General features: G+C 40.7%; 1 protein-coding gene and 1 long non-coding RNA gene across 8 annotated transcripts in view; one reads left to right on the forward strand and one right to left on the reverse strand.

Annotated features, from left to right (window-relative positions):
* The window catches only part of RASEF (RAS and EF-hand domain containing), a 75,930-nt gene extending 51,865 nt beyond the window's left edge, over positions 1–24,065 (forward strand). For 2 of the 7 annotated variants that reach the window (XM_089913075.1, XM_089913077.1), the window contains 5 exons: positions 3,183–3,417; positions 3,726–3,863; positions 3,979–4,126; positions 5,425–5,571; positions 6,715–18,837. In XM_089913075.1, coding sequence (XP_089769201.1) covers positions 3,183–3,417; positions 3,726–3,863; positions 3,979–4,126; positions 5,425–5,571; positions 6,715–6,818 — 772 coding nt within the window. In that variant the 3' untranslated portion in view covers positions 6,819–18,837. Of the gene's footprint in view, positions 1–3,182; positions 3,418–3,725; positions 3,864–3,978; positions 4,127–5,424; positions 6,101–6,714 lie in introns of all 7 variants that reach the window. The other 5 variants (XM_022551669.3, XR_016393533.1, XR_016393532.1 and 2 more) reach the window with 5 other exon arrangements.
* Positions 1–24,778, reverse strand: part of LOC115803836 (uncharacterized) — a 132,513-nt gene that overhangs the window by 17,640 nt on the left and 90,095 nt on the right. The gene's annotated exons all lie outside the window — the stretch shown is intronic.

The following is a 24,778-nucleotide window of genomic DNA, read 5'->3' on the forward strand; positions in this document are numbered from 1 at the left end:
TGTAATCACTAACAAAATACCAAAGGCATTTTTCTAGAACAAATAATTTTAAAATTTGTATGGAAACACAAAGGACCCTAAATAGCCAAAATCATGTTGAGAAAGAAGAACAGAGCTGGAGGAATCATGCTCCCGGACTTCAGACTATGTTACAAAGCTACAGTCATCAAAATAGTGTGGTGCTGACACAAAAACAGACACATAGATCATTGGAACAGGATAGAGAGTCCAGAAGTAAACCCACCCACTTATGGTCAATAAATCTATTACAAGGAGGCAAGAATATACAATGGAGAAAAGACAGTCTCTTCAGTAGCCAGTCCTGGGAAAACTAGACAGCTACATGTAAAAGAATGAAATTAGAACATTCTCTAACACTGTATGCAAAAATAAACTCAAAATGGATTAAAAATCTAAATGTAAGATCAGATACCATAAAACACGTAGAGGAAAATGTAGGCCGAACACTCTTTAATATAAATCATAGGAATATTTTTTGGATCCATCTCCTAAAACAAAGGAAATAAAAGCAAAAATTAACAAATGGGACCTAATTAAACTTATGAGCTTTTGCACAGCAAAGGAAATTATCAACAGATCAAAAAGACAGCCCACTGAATGGCAGAAAATATTTGGAAATGTATGACCAACAAGGGGTTAATATCCAACATATATATAAACAGCTTATATAACCCAACATCAAAAAAACAAACAGCCGAATTAAAAAATGGGCAGAAGAACTGAAGAGACATTTCTCTAAAGAGGTTGCTGATGGCCAACAGGCACTTGAGAAGATGCTCAACATTGCTAATCATCAGGGAAATGCCAATCAAAACCACAGTAAGATATCACCTCACACCTGTCAGGTACTATATCAAAAAGATGATATCATCACAAAGAACACAAATAACGAATGTTGGCGAGGATGTGGAAAAAAGGGAACCCTCATACACTGTTAGTGGGAATGTAAATTGGTGCAGCCACTGTGGAAAACAGTATGAAATTTTCTCAAAAAACTAAAAATGGAATTACCATATGACCCAGCAGTTCCACTTCTGGATATATATCTGAAAAAAACAAAAACACTAATTCTAAAAGATGCATGCAGCCCAGTGTTCATAGCAGCATTCCAATAGCGAAGATATGGAAGCAACCTAAGTCCATCAACAGATGAATGGATAAAGAAGATGTAGTATATATATACAATGAAATACAACTCAGCCATAAAAAATAATGAAATTTTGCCATTTGCAGCAACATGGATGGACTTGAAGGGCGTTATGCTAAATGAAATAAGTGAGACAGAGAAAGACAAATACTGTATCTCTTATATGTGGACTCTAAAAAATACAACAAACTAGTGAATATAACAAAAAAGAAGCAGACTCACAGATACAGAGAACAAACTAGTAGTTACTAGTGGGGAGGGAGGAAGGGGCAATATAGGGGTAGGGCAGTAAGAGGTACAAACTATTAGGTATAAAATAAGCTACAAGGATATATTGTACAATGTGGGGAATATAACCAATATTTTTTAATAACTGTAAATGGAGTTTAACCTTTAAAAATTGTGAATCACTATATTGTATACCTATAATTTATATAATAGTGTACATCAACTATACTTCAATTAAAATTTTTTTTAATTAAAAGCACCTGTAAATTTAATTTTATTGCTTTTGTGGACTTATTGGATTTAAGTTGTATATTTGTTTTAGTTTTGAGTTTTTTCTAAGAACTCTAACAAAAATATAACTTGTTTTGTATTTTTACATATTTAATTGTAATTAAAATATTCTTCAGGCAGATAAGAATAGTTTACTTTTAAAAGGGTATGTATAGAAGTTGAGTTTGAGAAAGTCTGATCTATACCTAAATTTTTTATTTAGATCTGTATTTTCATGGAGGTGAGTTTTCAATCAGGATTTTTTTCTCCTTCATTCCTTATCAAAAATATGAATAGGTTAGGGCTTCCCTGGTGGCGCAGTGGTTGAGAGTCTGCCTGCCGATGCAGGGGACATGGGTTCGTGCCCCGGTCTGGGAAGATCCCACGTGCCGCGGAGCGGCTGGGCCCGTGAGCCATGGCCGCTGAGCCTGCGCGTCCGGAGCCTGTGCTCCGCTGCGGGAGAGGCCACTACAGTGAGAGGCCCGCGTACCGCTAAAAAAAAAAAAAAAAAAGATTACCCTCTCTTTTCTAAGAACATTCATCTCTTATTATTTCTCATATCTGGAGACCTATATACCCTGCCCATTTCCTCTTTCTGATGACATCATGTAGGCCAAGTGGCTAGGATGATGCCCAATGTGTAGTAGGAACTAAGTAAGTTGTAACCCTTGTTTTATGTCAGTATAAACTTAGATACTTATGGGAATCAAATGGAAAAGCAAAAGTAAATGAGGTAATTAACATTTATAAAATGTTGGAGTTTCCCAAGTGGAAAGATCCATAGAAGTCAGGAGTTCTAGCCTTTTTATGGGGCATCTCCCTATGAAACCTCTCCCATAGGAGTCTTTCCAGACATGTCCACACTTAGTGGCAGAAAATTCATCTCGTATGACCATTCCAGGGCCACACATTTCTGATTGCCTGGCATTTTTCACCATGTTGATTAGAGACGTGATTCCCAGAAAAGTTTATCAGTTGGCCCTGAGAGAATATAGTCTTCCTGTGTCAGCTCTTCAAATATTTGAGGAGAGAAACCATTACAACTTAAGCCGAGTGCACTGAAACATTTCTCAGACTGGAGGGTTTAAAGTCTCAGGTCATAATAGAGGTATTATCCAGAAATGGACATGCTGTTCAAAATATGGTCTGACCACATTAGAATAAAAAGGTTCACATGTTCTGTGTACATTTTTCTTAACACAACTTGAGATTGCACTTACATCCTGGGCATTCTAATTCTTTTTGTATCAGGAAATAAAGAAGGTGATTTTTTTTTAAATAGCTTCCTTTATTAAATGTTTGATTTAAATGTCTTTATCTTAATTGATTGTTGCATAGAATGAACTATTGCTCTGAGCATTTTATTTCCCCTGTTGCTTAATCATGGAATACACTGCGGCTCTTGGCAAGAATGAGAATATCGGTCTTCTTGATTCTGTTGCTGTCTGATTCCATTGCTGTGTCATCTTGAGCATCGCCAGCCCTCAGGTATAGCAGTCCTCTCCTTTGTCACCAGGTCATCCCGCTCTTCCTACATGGATGAGGACTGTGACTCTCTGGCCCTCTGTGATCCCATGCAGAGGATAAACTGTGACATTGACAGCCTGCCCGAGAGCTGCTTCGACAGTGGCTTGTCTACCCTGAGAGATTCCAATGAGTATGACTCGGAGGTGGAGTATAAGCACCAGAGGGGATTCCAGAGGTCACACGGCACACAGGAGAGCTCTGGGGGTGATGCTTCAGACACAGACGTAAGCCCCAAAGTCATTTCTCTCCTAGGCCTGATCTTCCATAGAAATACGTATCTCACCCTGTTTGACCTTTATCTGTCATGGGCATTGTTTTAAAGGTTATACACGTGAAACATAGTTGGGAGAATGTTTCTCCCTATCAAGTTAGGGAAAACTCTCACAGATTTCCTTTTGCAGCCACTCTGTTTCATAATAGCATTGACTGTTGATTCAGCAGCATATGTTTCTTCTTTTTATTTCATGATGTATATGTGTAATGAAAGACTTTGGTTTTTAATGGCTGACTTTAAAAAAACAAAACAAAACAGGTTCCTGATATAAGGGATGAAGAGACGTATGGCTCAGAAGGCGTGGCTTCCATCCTGGACTGGAAGCCGCAGGAGTCTGCTAGTGAAGGAAGTGTCATCAGCTCCTTGAGAAAGCCCATCTCAGCACTTACACCACAGGTACGCGGTTTCAGAGACACTTTTATTCATGAACACTGTTCATCTTCATGCCATATAACTTAGTAGGAGAAAGCTGGCACTACCTTTGTCACTCACTGTGGCTTCCTTCCCCTAGACAGACATGGTGGATGATAACCATAAATCTTCCAGCTCACAGAAGGCTTACAAGATTGTGCTGGCTGGGGACGCTGCAGTAGGAAAGTCAAGTTTGCTCATGAGACTTTGCAAGAATGAATTTCGAGGAAACACAAGTGCCACTCTGGGTACGGTTCCTTTTTCAGTGGATCATGGGAAAATGACCTTCTTTAGGCTGATTCTATTTTCGTTAGGGATTATATACAGACACACAGATCTCTCTCTTTCTCTCTCTCTGTGTAATATGTATATAGGTAGAGGTGTGTGTGTGTGTGTGCACACGCACTTGCACACACACGTGTCCTTCTCTATAGACTAGCCCTCTGTTTTGGCTAAGGCCTAAATTTGGGAGAGGAAGACTAGCAAAGGACTGAGGTATCTGCTTACCCAGTGAGATCAACCAAAGTTTAGAGCCAGAGATGACAGATTCATTTATTCAGCAAGCATATCCTGCATCCTGCTGTGAGCCACATACTGTTGTAGGCACTACAGATACACAATAAACAAAGTCGACTAAATCCCAGCCCACAATGAGGGAAATGGATGAAAAACACATTTTAAAAAATGAGGTTTGGGAGAGGTGCACTTTTACACAGGGTGCCCAGGGAAAGCCTTTTTGATCAGGTGTCGTTTGATGTTGATAAAGTGAGCTTACCGATAGCCAGTTTGTCATTAAGGTCAAAATCATAGCCGGGTGTATGTTCCCTCCCCTCCTTCACAACGGAATACATGAGTAATACCTCTCAGAACAAGGAAAAAATAGTGTCCTCATTTCCCAAATTTGCATAGTAATCAGTAAAAGGAATTGAAAGAAGATATGCAAATTATCATTTACTTTTCTTCCTTATCTAAAGAGTTATTTTGATAACCAGAAACCTTAGAACAGATTACCTTCTTCACAATGGATGTCTTTCTAAATTTATGGTTCTCTGTTACACCTTTCAAGACAACAAAGCTGAAGGTTCACTTCAATTTGACTCATGAGAAGCCTACAATATTTGGTTCGGTTCCTAGAGAGCCTGGCATATATATACATCGTATACACGTACTTATATATATATATACATCACACATGTATATACCTGTATATATACATATGCATAGGCACATTTATGTGCATGCACACACACAGATATAACTGAGTCCATCTAATTATGTGGACACATAAAACACAGATCTTCCTGTTGTCCATAGATTAGACCCTTCCCCAAGTCAGCCAGCCTGCAGTAAGCATCTGCACGCACTTGTGTGTCTGACTTATAATTAGCACGTAAAGGTCACTGTCCTTGAAGGCCAGGTTCATTCCTCTCTGTCTTGCTGAACTTTGGCTTATTGGCTTTTGTCTCATCCTAAAGAGGGCTTGAAAGTAAAAACCAATGGAATTATTTACATCGTGTTCTCCATGTTCTCCTATATTCCTTTTCAGGAGTTGATTTTCAAATGAAAACTCTCATTGTAGACGGAGAGCGAACAGTACTGCAGCTCTGGGATACCGCTGGCCAGGAGAGGCAAGTGCTTTCCATAATACTTTGGATTCTGCTGAGTTGCACAGACAAGCCTTGTAGGATACTTGGTGGGTTTTGTACTCATATAATTCTGATAGAGCACGTTAGAATTTCAAGAATGCTTGTTTTTTCCCACATCCTTTCCTCCTTTGCTGATCCATCAGTCGTGTGAAGAGGATCTTTAAGCTTCCTTTGAATTGGTGAGCCACTGATAAAAAGAGAGTGCCCTATTCTAAGGAGAGATTTTCGGTGAGGCGGCATTCCTGAACGTGGCAACAGTGTGAGGAGCTGCATAGCTGGGGCACCACATAAGATGGAGAGGAGGACCTGTCAGATCCCCGGTTCAAGGGCAGGGACACAGACCATTGATAAATAGCAGACTCGCATCTGGCCACAGACAGTACCCTGTCTTTCTTTCACTGCTGATGGCCAGAGCATCAAGCATATGTTTTAATCATATCTAACTCTTAGGGAACAGACTGTATCCGATTGTGCACCAAACAAGCATGGGGGTACCTGCTGACCTCTGTAACCAGGCACCATTCAGGGTGTTCAGATTCAACGGTGAACAGGTGGACACAGACACCTGCCCACATGGTATTTTCTAGTAGCATTTGAAAAATATGTGTGGTTAACATAGCTATTTAAGATCCTGTAAAATACTGCACTCGGTTTAGGACAGATAGGGTGAGGTGTTGCTCTTCCCCTGGTGAGCCCCCAACACCCTGTGTGTGCCCTGTGGTGTTCCACATGGTTAGTTCTTCTACCACCCACCCACAATATTCCCTACCCACCAGCCAAAAAATAATTTTTCTCCGACGTGCCTCTCCTTCCATCCTTCACACACACCCTTCTATGTCCCACAGCTGGGTTCTGGTAGCGTGTTGCTGAGGCTGAAATTTTTAGAAATTATGATCTCAACCTTGTCCTGGCTATGCTCTGGGGTATGTAGACTTCTTGGGATTATTTGGTGGAGAAAATAATTGGCTTTTCTAAATCACTAGCCCAGATTCTTATCCTGTTACCTTTCACCAGGTCATTCTAGGCCTCGGGGATGACTATTTCACAGTAATAGGTTGCCATTAGATTCTTCTCAATTGGGGCTTGTTTTAAAAGGTGAGGGGAAAAAGTGAGCATAAAGGAGATGAAGTATGAGGCAGCACCAAACTGACTGACTGATTAGAACCATTACGTGCTATTCTCTTTTCCAGATTCAGAAGTATTGCCAAGTCTTATTTCAGAAGAGCAGATGGTGTTTTGCTGCTGTATGACGTTACGTGTGAGAAAAGCTTTCTTAATGTACGAGAATGGGTAGATATGATTGAGGTAAGAATTCAAAACAGAGAACCAAAAAATTACATAGGAGACCTACAGGCTGTCTCGGGAAATGCTGTTTCTCTTCTTTGTCGAAACGAACTCAATTACAAACCCCTGATCCAGGCTCTCAGGAAGAACTGGATGTGAGAAGTGGGGTTCCCAATGGCACTTGGCAGTACTGGCCTCCTCCTCAGTAGCTGGGCAAGTTCCCACAGAGCTAAGGACACTACTAAAGTGAGCTTCTGGGGCGGGGAAGGGGGGGAAACTCCTGGGTTTTCTTTTTTTTTTTTTTTTTTTTTTTGCGGTACGCGGGCCTCTCACTGCTGTGGAGCACAGGCTCCGGACGCGCAGGCTCAGCGGCCATGGCTCACGGGCCCAGCTGCTCCGCGGCACGTGGGATCTTCCCGGACCGGACCGTGTCCCCTGCATTGGCAGGCGGACTCTCAACCACTGCGCCACCAGGGAAGCCCTGTCTTCATTTTTAAAGGATGGTTTTTCTGACTCTATAATTATTTGCTGACTTTGTTATACAGCAGAAACTAACACAACATTGTAAAGCAATTATACTCCAATAAAGATGTTAAAAAAAAAAAAAGAATCCATACCTAAACACATCATGGTTGAATTGCTAAAAGTCAAAACAAAGAGAAAATGTTGAAAGCAAGAGAAAAATCACTCATTGTGTACAGAGGAACCACAATACAATAATGACATCAGAAACGAGTCCAAAAGGCAGTGAAGTGGCATAATTTCATTGTTTTTGAGGCTCATTTCTTGATGCTGTATCAGGTGTGGTACCAAAGTGGATGAGCACCTGGATGTTTTTAGGCACCACAAAGAGTCATTTCTCAGTGAGGGCTGCTGCTTCGCTTGTTTAGGAGCTATAAACCTGTTTTTCTAGTCAGGTTGTCTTCTATTCTCATAGCCTGCTCAGGGGGATGTGTCCTTACTGACCCCTTCGTTTTACAGATAGGGAAATGGAGGCAGAAACAGGAAGAGACTGCCTGATTTCATGCAGCCGGCGAGTGGCCAGGTGGTGGGAGGGACAGAGTCTCAAACTTAACTCTGCCTCTCACATCTTACATTCTGCCAGCCAGCTCCTCTATGAATGCCGGGACAGACAGTGCAACAGTATGCATATGCTGATTTTGGGAGCATTATCCTGAGAATCTGTTAATTTGAGTGACTGCTCCTTGACTCTTCACAGGAAAAATGTTGACATTTAGGGCCTTCTGATTTTGCTTTTGTTGTAAGCCAGATAGCAGCAAGTGTGGAACTCTGAGACTCCATTTTTGTCCCATTATAGCTGAGGGAATATTTGTGTGTTTTGTACCTGTGATAATGAAGTTGACTTGTAATCACCACTGTTTGGAGTGAAAATTATAGAAAATTATGTGGGCACTACAGCCAAATGTAATTCTGGGGTCGCGCCTCTTGAGTTTGGTATTAGTTTGTATAGTGGCAAGGGTGATAGAGTCAGTTTGGACCACCCCTGGCCCTTACAACGTCTTATTTAACCTCTCTGAATTTCAGTGTTCTGATCTGGAAATGGGAAGGTTTGGCTCCTTTTAGAGATATTTTGAGGTTTAAAGATATTGTCTGTACATCATGTGGCCTATAAGGGGCATTCAGAAAGGGTAGCTGTTGTCAACATCAACCTCATAACTTGTCCAGTGTTTCATGTATGCACAATTTCTTTCTTTTCTTCATGGTAGGATGCAGCCCATAACAGCATTCCTATCATGTTGGTAGGAAACAAGGCTGATCTTCGTGATGCTGCTGAAGCGGAAGGACAAAAATGTGTCCCAGGGTACTTTGGAGAAAAACTGGCCATGGTAAGAGTAAGAGTGGGTCCAAATTGGGAGGGACCTTTCACTTCTGTCTACATTTGCTGAAGAGGCTGTTTGACAAACTCCACTCTGTTTGATAAGTCTTCTGTCCCTATACAGGCAGAACTCCCAGTGGCCCCTATCCGTCCCATGAATGTAAATAATTACACCAAGAGTTAAATCCCTTGTGGAGGTAAAACAATCACATGATCATTTTCCCCCACTGAGTACCAGTGACAAAGAGGATGCAAAATTATCGTGTTCCTGGAATCCTTCTCTAGTCCTGGAACCTAGGTAGAGGAAGAAGAATGGGTGTCCTGTTTTGAAAAGATGGGTTTGGTTCCAGAGGGTCACTGTGCCAAGGGGCAGCAGATGGTGCAGTGTGTCACCTGGGTAAAGGGGTGAAGAGAATTGGAAGACTCATTCTTTCCTCTAAGATTTGTAGTCAGTTGGAATAGTATAAAATTATTTTTGGCTATGCATTTGTACAAAGGATGGACCTCATTTCTGTCCAGATTATTATTGTGGGCAGTGTTTATTCTCTCATTATTATCATTGTGTCAGAATGCTATGTGGCCCTCTTATGACTTGTCTTACCCAAATAAGGAACCAGATGCTCCTTAGGTCAAATATGAAGTTCTTATCATAACAATCCGATCTGACATTGCCATCATTGTTGTCTGTCATCAGCATGAAAGGACTGCTCCATAACATATACATGTGAACTTTAAAAAGAAGTTTCCATTCCACTATTCTAAGTTGGAATTGTTCCTTTTTTTAAATTTTAGAGCTGTGAGCCAAATATGATAAACATCAAAACTAGGCAGTGAAATACAGAAGAGATCCATTCAACACATATTTAATTGTATCCACCATGTGAAAAAGCACTTCATTGTGAGCTGAGCAAAGGGTAGAGAACAAAGGAAACCGTCCTTGTCCTCACGTAGTTTACTGTCTGGGGGAGACAGATGTTAAACCCACGAAATCCACATATTCCCCTAGAGAGCTCATAATTCCTGGCCACAAGCCAATTTTATTCCCTCCCCCGCAGTTTCTCAGATCTCCCAAGGTTTGCTTATTTATTATGCATCTCACGTCCTCCACCCTCCTGCATCCTCAAAGGCCATCTCTATTTCACCCTATAACATCCTGGCTATGACATTCAGCAGCAGCACTACCCATTTCTACTAGAAATACATTCATTTGGGGTATTTTTTAGATCTTCTATGGATTTGGGGGCTCATGGGTAAAGGTTTCACGGTAGTCTTTCCCCATTGTTTGGTTCTTCCTTCTCTCCCTGCTCCGGAGCACCCATCACATCTTGCCCATATCCCACACAGGACCGTGTTGCCCACACCCAGCCCCACAGCGCACATAATTCTCCTTTCCTAAAGGAAACTGTCTCCAGCTGTTAGACAAAGACACCCAAAAATAACCTCATCATTTACATCTGTGGCAAGTGCTATGCTGGAAAAATACATGCCTCAAGAGGTTTTACAGTAGGAAAACCTAATACCAACTTTTCAGAGTTAGAAAACAATCTTAACTTCAAGGGAGGATTACCTAAAAATCTAGAAGGTAGGTAAAAGTCAGCCTGGGGAAAGGGTTACTAGGGATATAGGATAACCTAGGTAGTGGTAACAGCAGGTGAAAAGGTCCTGAGGTGGGAGGGAATTTGGAGTGTTGGGGAAATAGAGGGACGGCCAGGGTAACATGAGCACTGTGAGTGAGGGAGAGTGGTGGCAGGTAAAACTGGGAGGTTGGCTGGGGCCACGTACAAGCTAGGCCTTGTCGGCCAGGTAAGCATTCCAACATTGCTTGAGAGGGATGGGAAGCATCGAAAGGTCTGAAGCAGGAGAGTGATATGATCAGTGATTGTATGTATAACCACTGGGAGGTTAAGTAATAGACTAGAAAATGTCCATTGGTTTTAGCAACACAGAGGCTGCTGAATCTTGATAGGAAAAGATGATAGATTGAAGGGGGGGCGGGATGTGTGTTAGCTGCCAGCCAAAAGGAGACATATACTTGATGGACATTTAATTCCTAAGTGGTTACCTTAAGCTATCATTTTTCTCTCTCTCAAATTATTTGATAGAGAACATTTGGTAGTATGTGTGACACTTGGATATAAGAGCCTTAAACCATGAAATTTTGTATTGTGGGATTTTTTTTTTTTTTGGATGCAAAATAAAAATCCTCTGACTAGGAACTGTTCCTGGAATAAGTAGACTCAAACCTATTTTTTTTTTAAAGTCTTGAAACTCAATCCAATTTCTTAACTATTAGTTTTAGCATACTCAACAGGGCAATATTTTTATTTTAGTTTATTGGTTTTAAAAGCGAACATTCCAGGAAACCTAATCAAAGCCTTCATTTAATGGTATGTATATGTTTTTTACAGACCTATGGGGCATTATTTTGTGAAACAAGCGCCAAAGATGGTTCCAATATAGTGGAAGCTGTTCTCCACCTTACTCGGTAAAGTTTTGCCTTATATTTGGAAAACTGGATGTAGGATTGAATTTTCACTTAGCTGTTGTATGTGTCAAATTTCTTGACCATAATGTGAATCTACATGGGAAAACACTGTCTTGTCTTTCAGTAGTGGTTGGAGAAACAAACACAGTTTTTATAAAAAACTGGTATGCTGCTTGTTCACTGTGAACATTGGCAAAATACCTCTACTGCTAAACAAAGCAGGTGCATCTGAGGTGTCACTGACATTTCTGCAAAATGTCCCCACAAAGCTAATAGTTGACGTGTGTGAATCACTTCTAGGAACCAGATTTTAAACACAAGAGACTATTATGAATATAACTATCTATTATATTATGACATTTTCCAAGGTAAAGGAAAAAGAACTCAACAAAACAAATTGTATATCATGCCAGTTGGAAGCACTTTGTTTACATTATTACCCAGGTAATTATTAAGCTAAGGCAATGGTGTTAATAATAAATAACATTTTGGGATGTGGATTAGAATGAAAATTGCATCATTGAGGAACTTGGTTTTAACTGTATTTTAATCCTTGCAGTATTCTTAGGAAATAACAATGTTTTATGCTGGATTTACTTCTTCTGCCTAGTTTTCTGCCACAGATGAAAAAATGATTCTTTGCTGATCTAAAGGGATTCAATACGCCCCCAAAAAAGAAAGAAGAAATATTTTAAAAATGCGCATTAACAAAATCCAGCCAATGATCCTTAATTGCTGACAAAGCAAAAACATAATTTTAGGCATGTAGAGATTTGTGAGATCATTTGTGAGATTCTGATTTTATAAGAATCTTAACTTTAGTACAGTAAGGGGCTCCATGCTACCTTAGCTTCAGGCAGGGAGTGCTGAATTGCTGCCTGGGCTGAGCAGGAAAGGATGCTGCAGGCCAGGCCCTCTGCATGGCTGCTGCCTTCTGCCCAGCACGTTGGAGGACTGTAGTGTCAGGAGGCTCAAAGTCCAACCTTAAATCTACCCCGAACAGCTGTGGAGTCTTGACTAAGTCCCTGTCTTCTTTTAGGCATCTCTAATCTGTACAATGAGGGAAGGGGCTAAAGAAAATGATCCCTAAGGCCCCTTCTAGTTCTGACAGTCTATGATTCCATATATAATAATAGCCTGGACTCTACTGAATAACATAATCACTATTTAACGCAGAATTGTCTTGTGGGGTCATATTACAGTTAAATGACTCCAAATTGCCCCGGTCACACCCAGAGTGCAGAATCGATCCTCTTTATTATATAATAAAGATAGGAGAGCCGACGACGGCCTTTTCCCCTGGTGCTCCTGCTGGCATGTTGGGCCAGCCCAGCAGCCTCCCTGTTTACAGTGTAGCTTCTTTACTTAAAACACCTGTGTGGGGCTTCCCTGGTGGCGCAGTGGTTGAGAGTACGCCTGCCGATGCAGGGGACACGGGTTTGTGCCCCGGTCCGGGAAGATCCCACATGCCGCGGAGCAGCTGGGCCCGTGAGCCATGGCCGCTGAGCCTGCGGGTCTGGAGCCTGTGCTCCGCAATGGGAGAGGCCACAGCAGTGAGAGGCCCGCGTACCGCAAAAAAAAAAAAAAAACCTGTGTGCAGGAGCATTCTGATAACAAGGTCACTTCTTGTGAATCACTTATCAAGGAGCTTTTTAAATTGTTGCTATTGTATTATGGGCTGGTTTGAGGCCTCTAGGTTAGTTATGTTAACAATGTGTTAAACAGGAAAATTAAAAATAAACCAAACATGTAAAGACTTTAATTTGCTTTATACTGTGTCATCAGATTGCTTATCAAAATACCCAAGTCTTAAATAAAAATGGTATCATTTCCACAAGTGAAATTACCACTTTAAAAAGTTTTACAGCTTTCAGAATGTTATGTGTAATAGTAACTCCCATTCAAACCATGTTATGTCATAAAACTTGAACTAGAACAGTTTATGGGTTTGCACTGTCTGAAACAGTATTTGTTTTTGAAGGAAGGCCATAAATGTTTGGTTAACAACCTGAACTCCTCTACTTTTTCTTGGAAAACCCTGTCTATCCCAGGAAAAGTTTCTCCTAGAAATGCAGTTTCCCTGTAGGGCTGATAGACATTCATTCCAACCATTGTCCACTGGTAAGTAAATCTGCCATCACTAGAGCCACAGGCTTTAAACATTTTTCAATGGATTCAAGTACAACAGGCATTAAACTGGTCAATGGCCTAAAATTTGAGAAAAACACAAAAAGCTCGGGCTGATGTATCAGTTCAGCGCCATTGCTGAGCCCATTGGGGATAAATCTGTCCATAAGATTTGAGTCATTTAAAATGCAGTTGTTAAGTATACGGCAGTTTGGGGTGAGGTAATTTAATTTTCCCAGCCTTAAACCTGTTTTAGATGTTTGGAATTATACCTTCCTGATTTCCTTAAAGTGGGAGATGCTTGCATCTTTGGTAGATTAAAGAAACTGAAGGCCAGGTGAACAATATGGGTACCTATCTTTTCTCCCTTAATATTTGCTTTCAGTGTTCAGTAATGTCTGCATTATTATCATTTCTGCTCAGTATGAAAGCCCTGTAGAGATATCAGGTTATGTAAGATAGGCTGTGCAATTTAACATTAGAGAAAAAAAGAAAACAAAATACATGACCAGGCAGCCATATGATATGTAACTTACAGAGGCCTTTTAGACTTTCCAGAAGGGAGAGATGTGAGTTGTCTTGTGAAGATGCTATGTTTACTAAACCCATTGTACAGATAAAAAAATTGAAAATTAGAATGCTTCATCAGCTTGCTCAAAGTGACACAGTACTAAATGGCAAAATTGGGACTTTTCACTACTCTGAATCTCTGGCTTGCCTTTTAAATGTTGGTAATCTCAGGATTCTATTCTGCACTCTCTTCCTCTTACTCTTTCTCTCTCTGCCTAATGTCTTCCACCACCATGGTTTCTAGAACTATGTCTAGAAGGTGACTTCTAATTTCTGTATTTTTAACTCCCATCTGTTTTTTAAATTCCACAACTATATTCCCACCCACCAACAAATGAAAATTCCATAGGCATGACTGATCCAACATAGCTAAACCCTAACGTGCTCATTTTTCTTTAAAATTGTTCCTTATTCTATACTCCGGTTCTCAGGAAACTACTAACATTATAATTCAAAAAGAGTAACCTAGAGTCAGTCTTCACTCCTTCCTCCTTCTTCATCATCTGCCTCTAGTGGGTTCGGGGGCCCTACTGATTCAGTGACCTCTCTGCAATCTTCCTTCAATCCCTCCCCCGCCGCACCCTGCTCTGCTTCAGGCTTCAAGATTTCCTACCCCGTTTAGTGCAGGAGGGACCTAAGTTTCTGCCTCAGAGTTTCTCCAGCATCAGTTCATCCTCCACCCTGTAATCAGGGTAATCTCTGTAAATAAAAATCCAATTAAGACCTTCTTGCTTGCACCCCTACCTACAGCATAGAGTCCAGCCTCCTTAGGAAGTGGCTAATGGTCCCCCAGAGCCCAGTTCACCTACCTTTCTATTTGCATCTCTTATCTTACTTCCCAAATGAATGATAATCTATGGACACAGCAAACTTTGCTTCCGGTCAAAGCCAAGTTCTTTTATGCCTCTTTGCCTCTATACATGCTATTCCCTGCACCTGGAATCTCTCTTCCTCATTAAATGACAGTGAATTCCTATCCCACCAAGAGGTCGGCTCCACTGTGCTTGTGTGTTAGCGGCTCTCGGGGACCTGGTAATGATTTATTTAGAAGACATCTGGCTTTCTCTCAAAGCTCACTAGTTGAGAGGGACTTCCCTGGTAGTCCAGTGGTTAATACTCCATATTCCCAATGCAGGGGGCCCAGGTTCGATCCCTGGTCAGGGAACTAGATCCCGCATGCCACAACTAAAGATCCTGCATGCTGCAACTAAAAACATCCCGCATGCTGCAACTAAAGATACCCTACGCCACAAGGAAGATCCCATGTGCCACAACTAAGACCCGGCACAGCCAAATTAAAAAAAAAAAAAAAAAATTTACAATTAAAGAAAAAGCTCACTAGTTGAGGATCCCAGAGTTTGACATAAATCGGACATTTGTTGAATGACCAAATGGTCAAGATTTTGCATTTGGAAGTTGTACTAGTTTTCTATTGTCACTGTAACAGATTCCTACTAGCCTAGTGCTTTAAGCAATAAAAATAATAGTTCTGGAGGTCAGAAGTCTGAACCAAGTCTTACAGGGTGTTATGGGGTTGAACTGTGTATCCTCCTTCTTTTCCTGAGTCTTTATTTCTTATCTGTGAAGGGAAGACATTGATGCTCACCTGTTACCTGTCAGCATGTGTGTGTGTGTATTAAATAAGGACTACGTGAAAACATGTAACATAGCATTTATTAACTGGTCTCCAGCAAGAACCAGTTTCCCTTTTGTTTCCTACTCACAGTGCAGTGGTTTTCAAAGGTTAACACATATCAGCTCCTTTTGGGGCTGTGCTGACCAGTTTAGTAGCCACTAGCCACCTGAAGTGTGACTAATCCAAGCTGAGATGTGCTGGATGTATATTAAATAAATACTGGGTTTTGAAGACAGTATAAAAATTGTATTCAGACTATACTACAAAGCTACAGTAATCAAGACAGTATGGTACTGGCACAAAAACAGAAATACAGATCAATGGAACAGGATAGAAAGCCCAGAGATAAACCCATGCACATATGGTCACCTTATCTTTGATAAAGGAGGCAGGAATGTACAGTGGAGAAAGGACAGCCTCTTCAATAAGTGGTGCTGGGAAAACTGGACAGGTACATCTAAAACTATGAGATTAGATCACTCCCTAACACCATACACAAAAATAAGCTCAAAATGGATTAAAGACCTAAATGTAAGGCCAGAAACTATCAAACTCTTAGAGGAAAACATAGGCAGGACACTCTATGACATAAATCACAGCAAGATCCTTTTTGACCCACCTCCTAGAGAAATGGAAATAGAAACAAAAATAAAGAAATGGGACCTAATGAAACTTCAAAGCTTTTGCACAGCAAAGGAAGCCATAAACAAGACCAAAAGACAACCCTCAGAATGGGAGAAAATATTTGCAAATGAAGCAACTGACAAAGGATTAACCTCCAAAATTTATAAGCAGCTCATGCAGCTTAATAACAAAAAAGCAAACAACCCAATCCAAAAATAGGCAGAAGACCTAAATAGACATTTCTCCAAAGAAGATATACAGACTGCCAACAAACACATGAAAGAATGCTCAACATCACTAATCATTAGAGAAATGCAAATCAAAACTACAATGAGATATCATCTCACACCAGTCAGAATGGCCATCATCAAAAAATCTAGAAACAATAAATGCTGGAGAGGGTGTGGAGAAAAGGGAACCCTCTTGCACTGTTGGTGGGAATGTTAATTGGTACAGCCACTGTGGAGAACAGTATGGAGGTTCCTTAAAAAACTAAAAATAGAACTACCATATGACCCAGCAATCCCACTACTGGGCATATACCCTGAGAAAACCATAATTCAAAAAGAGTCATGTACCAAAATGTTCATTGCAGCTCTATTTACAATAGCCCGGAGATGGAAACAACCTAAGTGTCCATCATCAGATGAATGGATAACGAAGATGTGGCACATATATACAATGGAATATTACTCAGCCATAAAAAGAAACGAAATTGAGCTATTTGTAATGAGGTGGATAGACCTAGAGTCTGTCATACAGAGTGAAGTAAGTCAGAAAGAGAGAGACAAATACCGTATGCTAACACATATATATGGAATTTAAGAAAAAAAAAATGTCATGAAGAACCTAGGGGTAAAACACGAATAAAGACACAGACCTACTAGAGAATGGACTTGAGGATATGGGGAGGGGGAAGGGTAAGCTGTGACAAAGCGAGAGAGAGGCATGGACATATATATATACACTACCAAACGTAAGGTAGATAGCTAGTGGGAAGCAGCCGCATAGCACAGGGGGATCAGCTCGGTGCTTTGTGACCGCCTGGAGGGGTGGGATAGGGAGGGTGGGAGGGAGGGAGATGCAAGAGGGAAGAGATATGGGAACATATGTATATATATATAACTGATTCATTTTGTTGTAAAGCAGAAACTAACACACCATTGTAAAGCAATTATACTCCAATAAAGATGTTAAAAAAAATTGTAAAATAGCTCATTAATATTTTTATTGGTAACATGCTAAAATGATATTTTTGTAGTACTGAGTTAAACAATATATGTTAATAAAATTAATTTCACCTATTTCTCTTTACATTTTTTACTGTGGCTCCTAAAGAATTTTAAATTACATACGTGAATTACATTCTATTTCTATTGAACAGCGTTGCTGTGCTGGGAACATGCCAATTCCCAGGATCTACTGCTTTGTAACAAGCCACCCAAAATGTAGTCGCCTAGAACAAGACCACTTTTTATTTTCTGAAATTACCAGAAGTGACTGGATCTCACTGGAGGGTCCGTGACTGCTCTCCCTTGGGCGTCTCATGCATTTGTGGTCGTGGACACCGCTGTGGCTCAGTCTGATGTCTGCGGCCAGGGGGCTCCTCCCTGTGGCATCTCAGCCCCCTGGACCTCTCTGCTGCCCTCTCTCCAGTGAGGAACACTGAGCTTCGTAAATGGCAGCTCAAAATGGTCAGGCCTTATTAATGCCTGGCTTGGAAGTTTTAGCACCCCATTTCCTCGCCATTCTATTGGTCTGAGCAGTCAGAGCCGGTGCTGACCATGGGGGAGTGACACAAGCTTCACCACTTAATGGGGGGCACCAGACACTGACAGCAGAGGCGGAACTCTTGGGGGTTGTCTTGGGGACAAGCTGTCACACTCTCCTTACCCCCAGAGTTTGCCATTCAGCTTGTCTAAGGTGGGACTTCAGGATGTGTGTATTTCACAAGCATCCCCAGGGATAGGAGACTTCCCTAGGGGGCTTTCATAAGATCATGGAGATCTTTGGTCCAGTGTTGCCTCTAGCAGTTATTTCTAAAAGAAATTTAGGAAGAGGCAAAAGGAAGACATTTTTTCTGGATTTTAACCATCTGTTGTTATCTCCACGATCTTGTATAATTACAGAATGGTTATAAAGTCATCATTGCTTTTGTTAATGTTAAGCATTAGCTGGGGGTGGGAGCCAGGTTCCAGAGTCCTAAGGAGTGACCTGTGCGTGTGCAGACTATAAGCCATGCAAAACCACAGGAGAGAGCAAGAGTAGTCTGTGTGTGTGCATGTGAGTGTGTGCACATGTGTATACGCACCTGGGCATGTGTGTGTGTGTGTGTGCATGCATGAGTGTGTGGCCTGGTACTGAGAATGTGAGCACTGGAGCCCACCTGTGTGGCCACTTCTCCAGCTGTGTAACCTAAGGGAAATTTCTTAACTTTTTTTTTGCCTTTGTTTCCTCACATAAAATGGGGCACAACAAAATCATATAGTTGTTGTGAGGATTAAATAGGTCAACACCTACAAAGCACTTAGAACACTGTCTGGATGGCACACAGCAAGTGCTCAGCAGTGCTCTTTTATTTCTACAGAGTTGTTTATGGTTCAGTTTAATACCTCAGTAATCTCCTTTCTCTCTGTGTCTCTCTCTCTCCCTCCAGGGAAGTGAAAAAAAGAACTGATGAGGATGACAGCAAATCCATTACCAATCTGAGTGGGACCAGTTCCAAAAAGTCAACCCAGATGAAGAATTGTTGCAATGGTTAAATCCAAAAGATCCTTGGCCCACGAAGCCTTCATTCCCAGAGTACTGAATGTATGTGACTTCTTTGCTTCCTACATGGAGTGGTACGTCCTACAGGCCCTGTCGTATGGAGAGTTACAGTGTGGGAAATCTGAACTGTGTTCTCAGGTCCCTCCAGAACCTCGGCTCTTTTTTGCTATGTTTCAATGAGTGATTTGGGCCCCCTGGTTAAATATACCTGTCTTATCCTTACAAAGTCTTAACAGATAATGTGTAAATGTTTTTAAAGCGGTTAAATAAATAAAAAAAAAAGCACATGCTCAGATCAAAGCTATAGAAGAAATTCACGTAATTAGGTTCATGTGGTAAATAACCTATGACATTTACTTCCAATATTCAATACTAGAAAACTAATAATAGGGGGTTACCATCCTAGCTTTGCTGTAAACTAGCCTTGTGGTCTCAGACATGCTGCCAACCCACATTAGATCCATTTCCTCATCTGTAAACAAGCAGCTTAGCCTTTCAGGCCTCGGCCCTCTCAACTCGTAGCTGTTTAAGGAGTGAGAAGGAGAGCATGATGGCCCACAGTTAATAAGGACTCTGCTCGTCTGTACTTTTTAAATATTGGGGTATTAATTTTTCTCACTTCTTGTACAAGAACAGAATTTGAGAAAAATGGTAATATTTTAAGCTCCAGTGGAGACAGAAAAATCTATTTTTTATGTATAAAGAAAGAAAACAAAATAGTTGTTTTGGGGGACAAAAATAGTTTGTATATACAAGAGGGTAGTTTTTAATCTCAGAATACTTAAAAAGTCAATGGTTTGAGTTCACTGTTAAAAATTCTAATGAAAAAATATAAAGCTACATGCAACTGAAAATACAATGCCCAGGAAAGTTGTCACACTTCACTTAAAAAAAAAAACACCAGCAAGAGACTGCCAGGGGCTGGTAAAAGGGAGGAACTGAGAGTGACTACTAATGGGTCTATATGGTTGCTTTGCGGGATGATGAGAATGTTCTGGAATTATATTGTGGTAATGTTGCACAACTTGGTGAATATACTAAACCTCACTAAACTGTATACTTTAAATGGTGAATTTTATGGTATGTGAATTATATCTCATTCAAAAAATACACTAGTATTGATTTAACATTTTGCCGAATGAAAATATGCATGCTCAAACCTCCCCATGGTTTACCCATGGTTTAAGAGTATAATCTCCAGAAAAACGCAAATCCCCTAACTCCCTGGTTGCCAGCATTCTCCTCCTTAAATAATGAACAGTGAAAGAAATGTTATGTGTAGTTTTGGAAAATCACCTCTTTTGAAGAGGAGTTGTGGTTAGGGTACAGGTAACTCAGAGTCCTTGGTTTCAGGTGATTAGGGACTCATCCTCACCAACAGCCTGATAGGTTTTGCCCTCCTAGAAGCTGTACTGCCTCCCAGACTTCCCCACTGAAATGTCTCCAAAAGCCAAAGGAGTCAGTACCTGACCCCAGGGTGGGTCAGCAAGGCATGCTCTTTGGTTTTTGGTTTTGGTTTTCAGTGGCCTGAACCAGCTAAGTTATTCCCAACTAGCGTCTTGAACTTACCTCTGTTCATAGGTCCAGGCCCCAAGTAGCCTGCTGAAAAAACTTAAATAATAGCTCTTATTTATTGTAATACATAAGCTAAAAACATCCCTCTTGTAGAATTAAAACAATTCTATTTATGATTTTTATGATCATGTTAGCACACAGAGATTATAATTAGCCACAACGTCCGTTTAGCTTTTCAAAGCGTGCCTTCTCTGTACTGGTGAGATCTAGTTGGGTTTGTTTTTTGTTTTTTTTTTTACTGGAAAGTTGGTTCTGTCCTCAACAACTCTACCATGGATTCCTGTTTTCTGGTTTTTTTGGTCCCAGGAGAAAAAAAAAGTTTACATTTTTTACCAAAAAGAATGCCTTGCTGGTGGGGAATTGTCAAACTGAAACAGGGAGGGATGGTTATTTTTGTGCCATGGTGTGATGAAAGTTTTGCCACTGCTGTTTGCCTAGGTGGCATCTATGGAGCCTAGGTTAGAATAGACCTGACACCTATGTGTTGATATATGGTACTCAAGTTTAGGTGTTTGGTGCAGTTGCACAAAACTGTGTTAGTATACATGTTATTGTGTTGTCTTTATTTATTTTCCCACAAAGTGTCTATATTTGTCTTACAATCTGTATATAATAGTATACCTTTGATACAGAAGTATTATCTTGGTCTTTGCTTCTGGGTTGTACAGCCAGTGCACCCAAATTGATTAGATTACATAGGTGCCTGTGATAAACAAAGCAATCATCTTTAACTAATTGAACCTGAATAGATATTTTTGCAACAAAATCCAAATTAGAGACTTATAGCTCCATTAGAGACTTATAGCTCCGGTTAGCAATCTTGTTTAAAGAAAAGCTACTTATAGCTCTTTCAGTTGCCTTGCTAGGAAACCAAGATTATTACTAACATTTGACTTCGTGAAGGTGTTCTCAAATTTAGAGTATATTTTTGGTAAGAACAAAAATAGCTAATGTCTTTAACTTGAACTTAATTTGCTACACTTGCATAGTTCTATGCAAGTGACTCACCTTGTCTCAATTTTTCCTTGGAGAGCTTTTAAAATCACAATTAAACTACACTCTTTTTTATGTATCCTGACACAATGGATAATATTTTAATTTTGTCATGGAAAAGAACATTGACTATGGAGACATTTTTCACTGTTAACTTTTAGCCTCATGCATTTTCATAATTTATTTTTTCCACTTGCTGCTTTATATGACATATGTGACATTTGATTATTTAATACTAAATGTGATTTGCATGAAGCCAAACCGTACAACCCTCTTGCTGAAGATAAAATTGAGTTTAAAGATATTTATTTTCATATTTGTACTGTGATCAGCTTCAGAGTCACGTTTTTTGTGGATTTTTATTGTATATGTGTATGAGAAATTTCATATGTATATATTAAGGCCTCTGAGTACTGAATAATTATTTTATAATTTTGATTTACATGGTTTACATTTTCATGGTATCGGCTATATTTCATTTATACTGTTTATTTCTCTTCAAACCATTAATAATTATCCCATAAAGTGTAATTTTTATAGCAATGCAAATGTCTAAGGAGCTACAAATATTTTCTACATCATAAATTCAATAAAGCATGCTTGCTTTGGCCTTCTGGTGTCTCCTTCAGCTTTGCTGCAGGCATCGCTGAAGTAATTTTAGTCCTACGATGTGCCTACGTGAAACCCTGCCTCTAAAACACTGGCCTGGGCAGCTGGCTGGGAGAGAAAAGGATGAACACATGGTGTGTGGTACTGTGGCACATCATGTCATCTCGGCCAGCGGGGCTACAGGTCGACCAGCTTGGGGTGTGACAGCCAGCAACAGTAAGGCTTTTGCAGAAAAATTTCAGGACGTGCTCTAGCAGTTCTCATGACCTCAGGGGTTAGGCCCCTCCTCTGACACCCCTGCATGGCCCCCCACCCTGCCTAGCTAACTCCGCTCATCCTTCTGCTTTAGTTTAAACATCACTTCCTTCAGGAAGTTTCCCTTCTCAACCCCAAACCAGGATGAGGCTGCCTGCTTTCACCTGTAGAGCCCCCTTCCTAACTGGTCAGCATCCTTATTGCCCTCATACTTGTTTAACTAGACATATCCTCTGAGCTTTATCCCTCTTGTCTGCTGCTACCTCCCCTCTGCTCTACACAGTGCTTGAATGGGAAATCAAAGAATTAACTGTTTAAAGGCAGGCTTTGCAGAGTTTCTGCAGACACACATACACAGAGACATACATACGCAATACACAAGGACAGTATAAATAAGAGGCAACATATTTTGGTGGCCACAGGTCTGAGCTCTGCAGCCAGCCTGCCTGGGTTTAAACCTGGCCTCATGTACCTACTAGTCGGTAACTGTGAATAAGGGGCTTAATCTTTGTGTACCCCAGCTTCTTCATTGGTAAAATAGGGGTGACAACAGTACCTTTCTCATGGAGTGGTTGTGAGGACTAAATGAGTGTATGTATGGAAAGGGCTTAGAATAGTACCTGGCACTTTGATCACCCTCAGTGAAAAAAGAAAAACTTTTGAAGCACCACTGATCCCATTGGTCTTGCTCAGGGCCCTGGGTACTACCATAAATATGACAGAACTCCCAAAATTTACCAGATTACTTGGGGGAATGGGGCATTGTAGAGGATTCACTTGGACATAAGTTCATTTACCTCCCACGTATATTCTTGGTATTTCATTAGGCACAAAATTGGGGTATCATATAGGATAGAATATTCTGTAAAGAGTAGATTAAAAGAGAAGGAAATCATTGAGAGAAAAATGAGGGCCTGACAGTTAGAATGGAAAGTTGTGAATGGAGTCCTTATAAGTGTATGCTCTCCATTTATTAAGGGGTGACTGGATGAAGTAGCTGAAAGGACGAAGAATGTACACAGAGCTCTGACTGGGCTTTCAAATCTAAATGACAGTAAAAATGGTGGTGGGTATTGGGGTTATTTAAATGGAAACTAACCTTTATACTATGACCAAGAGCCTGTTGACAAGGATTTCCTGTGTATATATCCAAAAGTCCACAGGATGGGAATGAATCTCCAGCAAAGCATATTGTTTTGCAAGACTTAAAATAAAAAATAACATCTTTTCTTTCCAGATCTAGACATTAAGATGTTTTCATAGCTGAAAATGGAAAATAGGCACAAATGCTTCAACGTGAATTACAGGTTAAGATAAATTTTCAAGTGCAAAATTCTAAGAATAATTACCCAGTTTTAAATTTTTTTCTGCATATCAGGTTTATTTGTGAATTTATATTTCTTAAAATTTCTGTAGAATGGGAATTTAGTTGTAAGGCCCTTTAACTCGTGACCTCTCAGGCTGGCAGTTCAGGAACCATGTTTCGTGGTATTTGACATACATTGTTATAGAGTCCCTGACTGTCCTTAGGATTTGGGCTTTCTGAAAATTTCTCAATCCCAGTTTTCTGGCACATCTTCCCATTGCTGTGCAGCAGGGTAGAACTCAAGAGCTGGATAAAGATCTCTTCAGAGGAAGTTCTATGAGTTCCAGTGTACTTTTAGGAGTAAAACTAATGCTCTTTAATTCGCCACAAATATCTTCTCTTCTTGATCAGTCATTTCAGAAACAGGTATATTTACTCTTAGATAATATCCAAAAATTTCTTAACATGACCCCTCAGGCCCTCTGTGATCTGACTCCTAACTGTTCCTTCGCTAATTCAGTTATGTTTATTGAGCCTGACTGTGTTATGGGTGCAAATCTAGACCCAGGGGATGCAGAGTGAGTAAGACAGATCTGAAGCCGACTGCGTTCTGGTGGAGGCTGACAACAAACTTGTAAACAAATAAAGAAGATCCACATTCTGCCTCCTCCCCCTCTTTCTCCACCCCAAAGTCCCCAGTCGGGCACAGGAAACTGTCCCTCCGTCAAGCCTTGCTCTCTCCCCTCCAGCCCTTTACTCAGCTCCACTCTCTGCCTGGAACACCACTCTGCCTGCTCTCGTCATCTGCTTGCCCAACTCCTGTCTGTCCTGCACATCTCATTTCAGAGACCGCTTCCTCCCAGCAGCTCTACCCAACCCTGGGGTCTGAGCTAGAGCCTCTCCCCCATGATTTCTACCCCCAGTGCCCATCGTAGACTTGGTGAGACTGCATGTCTCACCAAGATGAGCAGGTTACTTGTGTGCCTGGCATGCTGGATGATTTCTGTCTCCTGCAGCCCTTTAGACTTTACTGAGTGGGGGTAACCTTTCCCCACTCTCAGTGCACACTTCAGCAGTCTCATGACTTAAGATTCCTCTGGATCAGGGTCTCAAGGGTATTTTTAATGTCACAGACTCCTCTGAAGCTGAGGAGCCCCTTGGAATAATGTTTTTAAATGAATAAA

This window comes from Delphinapterus leucas, chromosome 6 (assembly GCF_059928025.1).
Source record: "Delphinapterus leucas isolate spDelLeu-1000000601 "Yukka" chromosome 6, BTC_Dleu_Yukka2, whole genome shotgun sequence".
Classification (NCBI taxonomy): domain Eukaryota; kingdom Metazoa; phylum Chordata; class Mammalia; order Artiodactyla; family Monodontidae; genus Delphinapterus; species Delphinapterus leucas.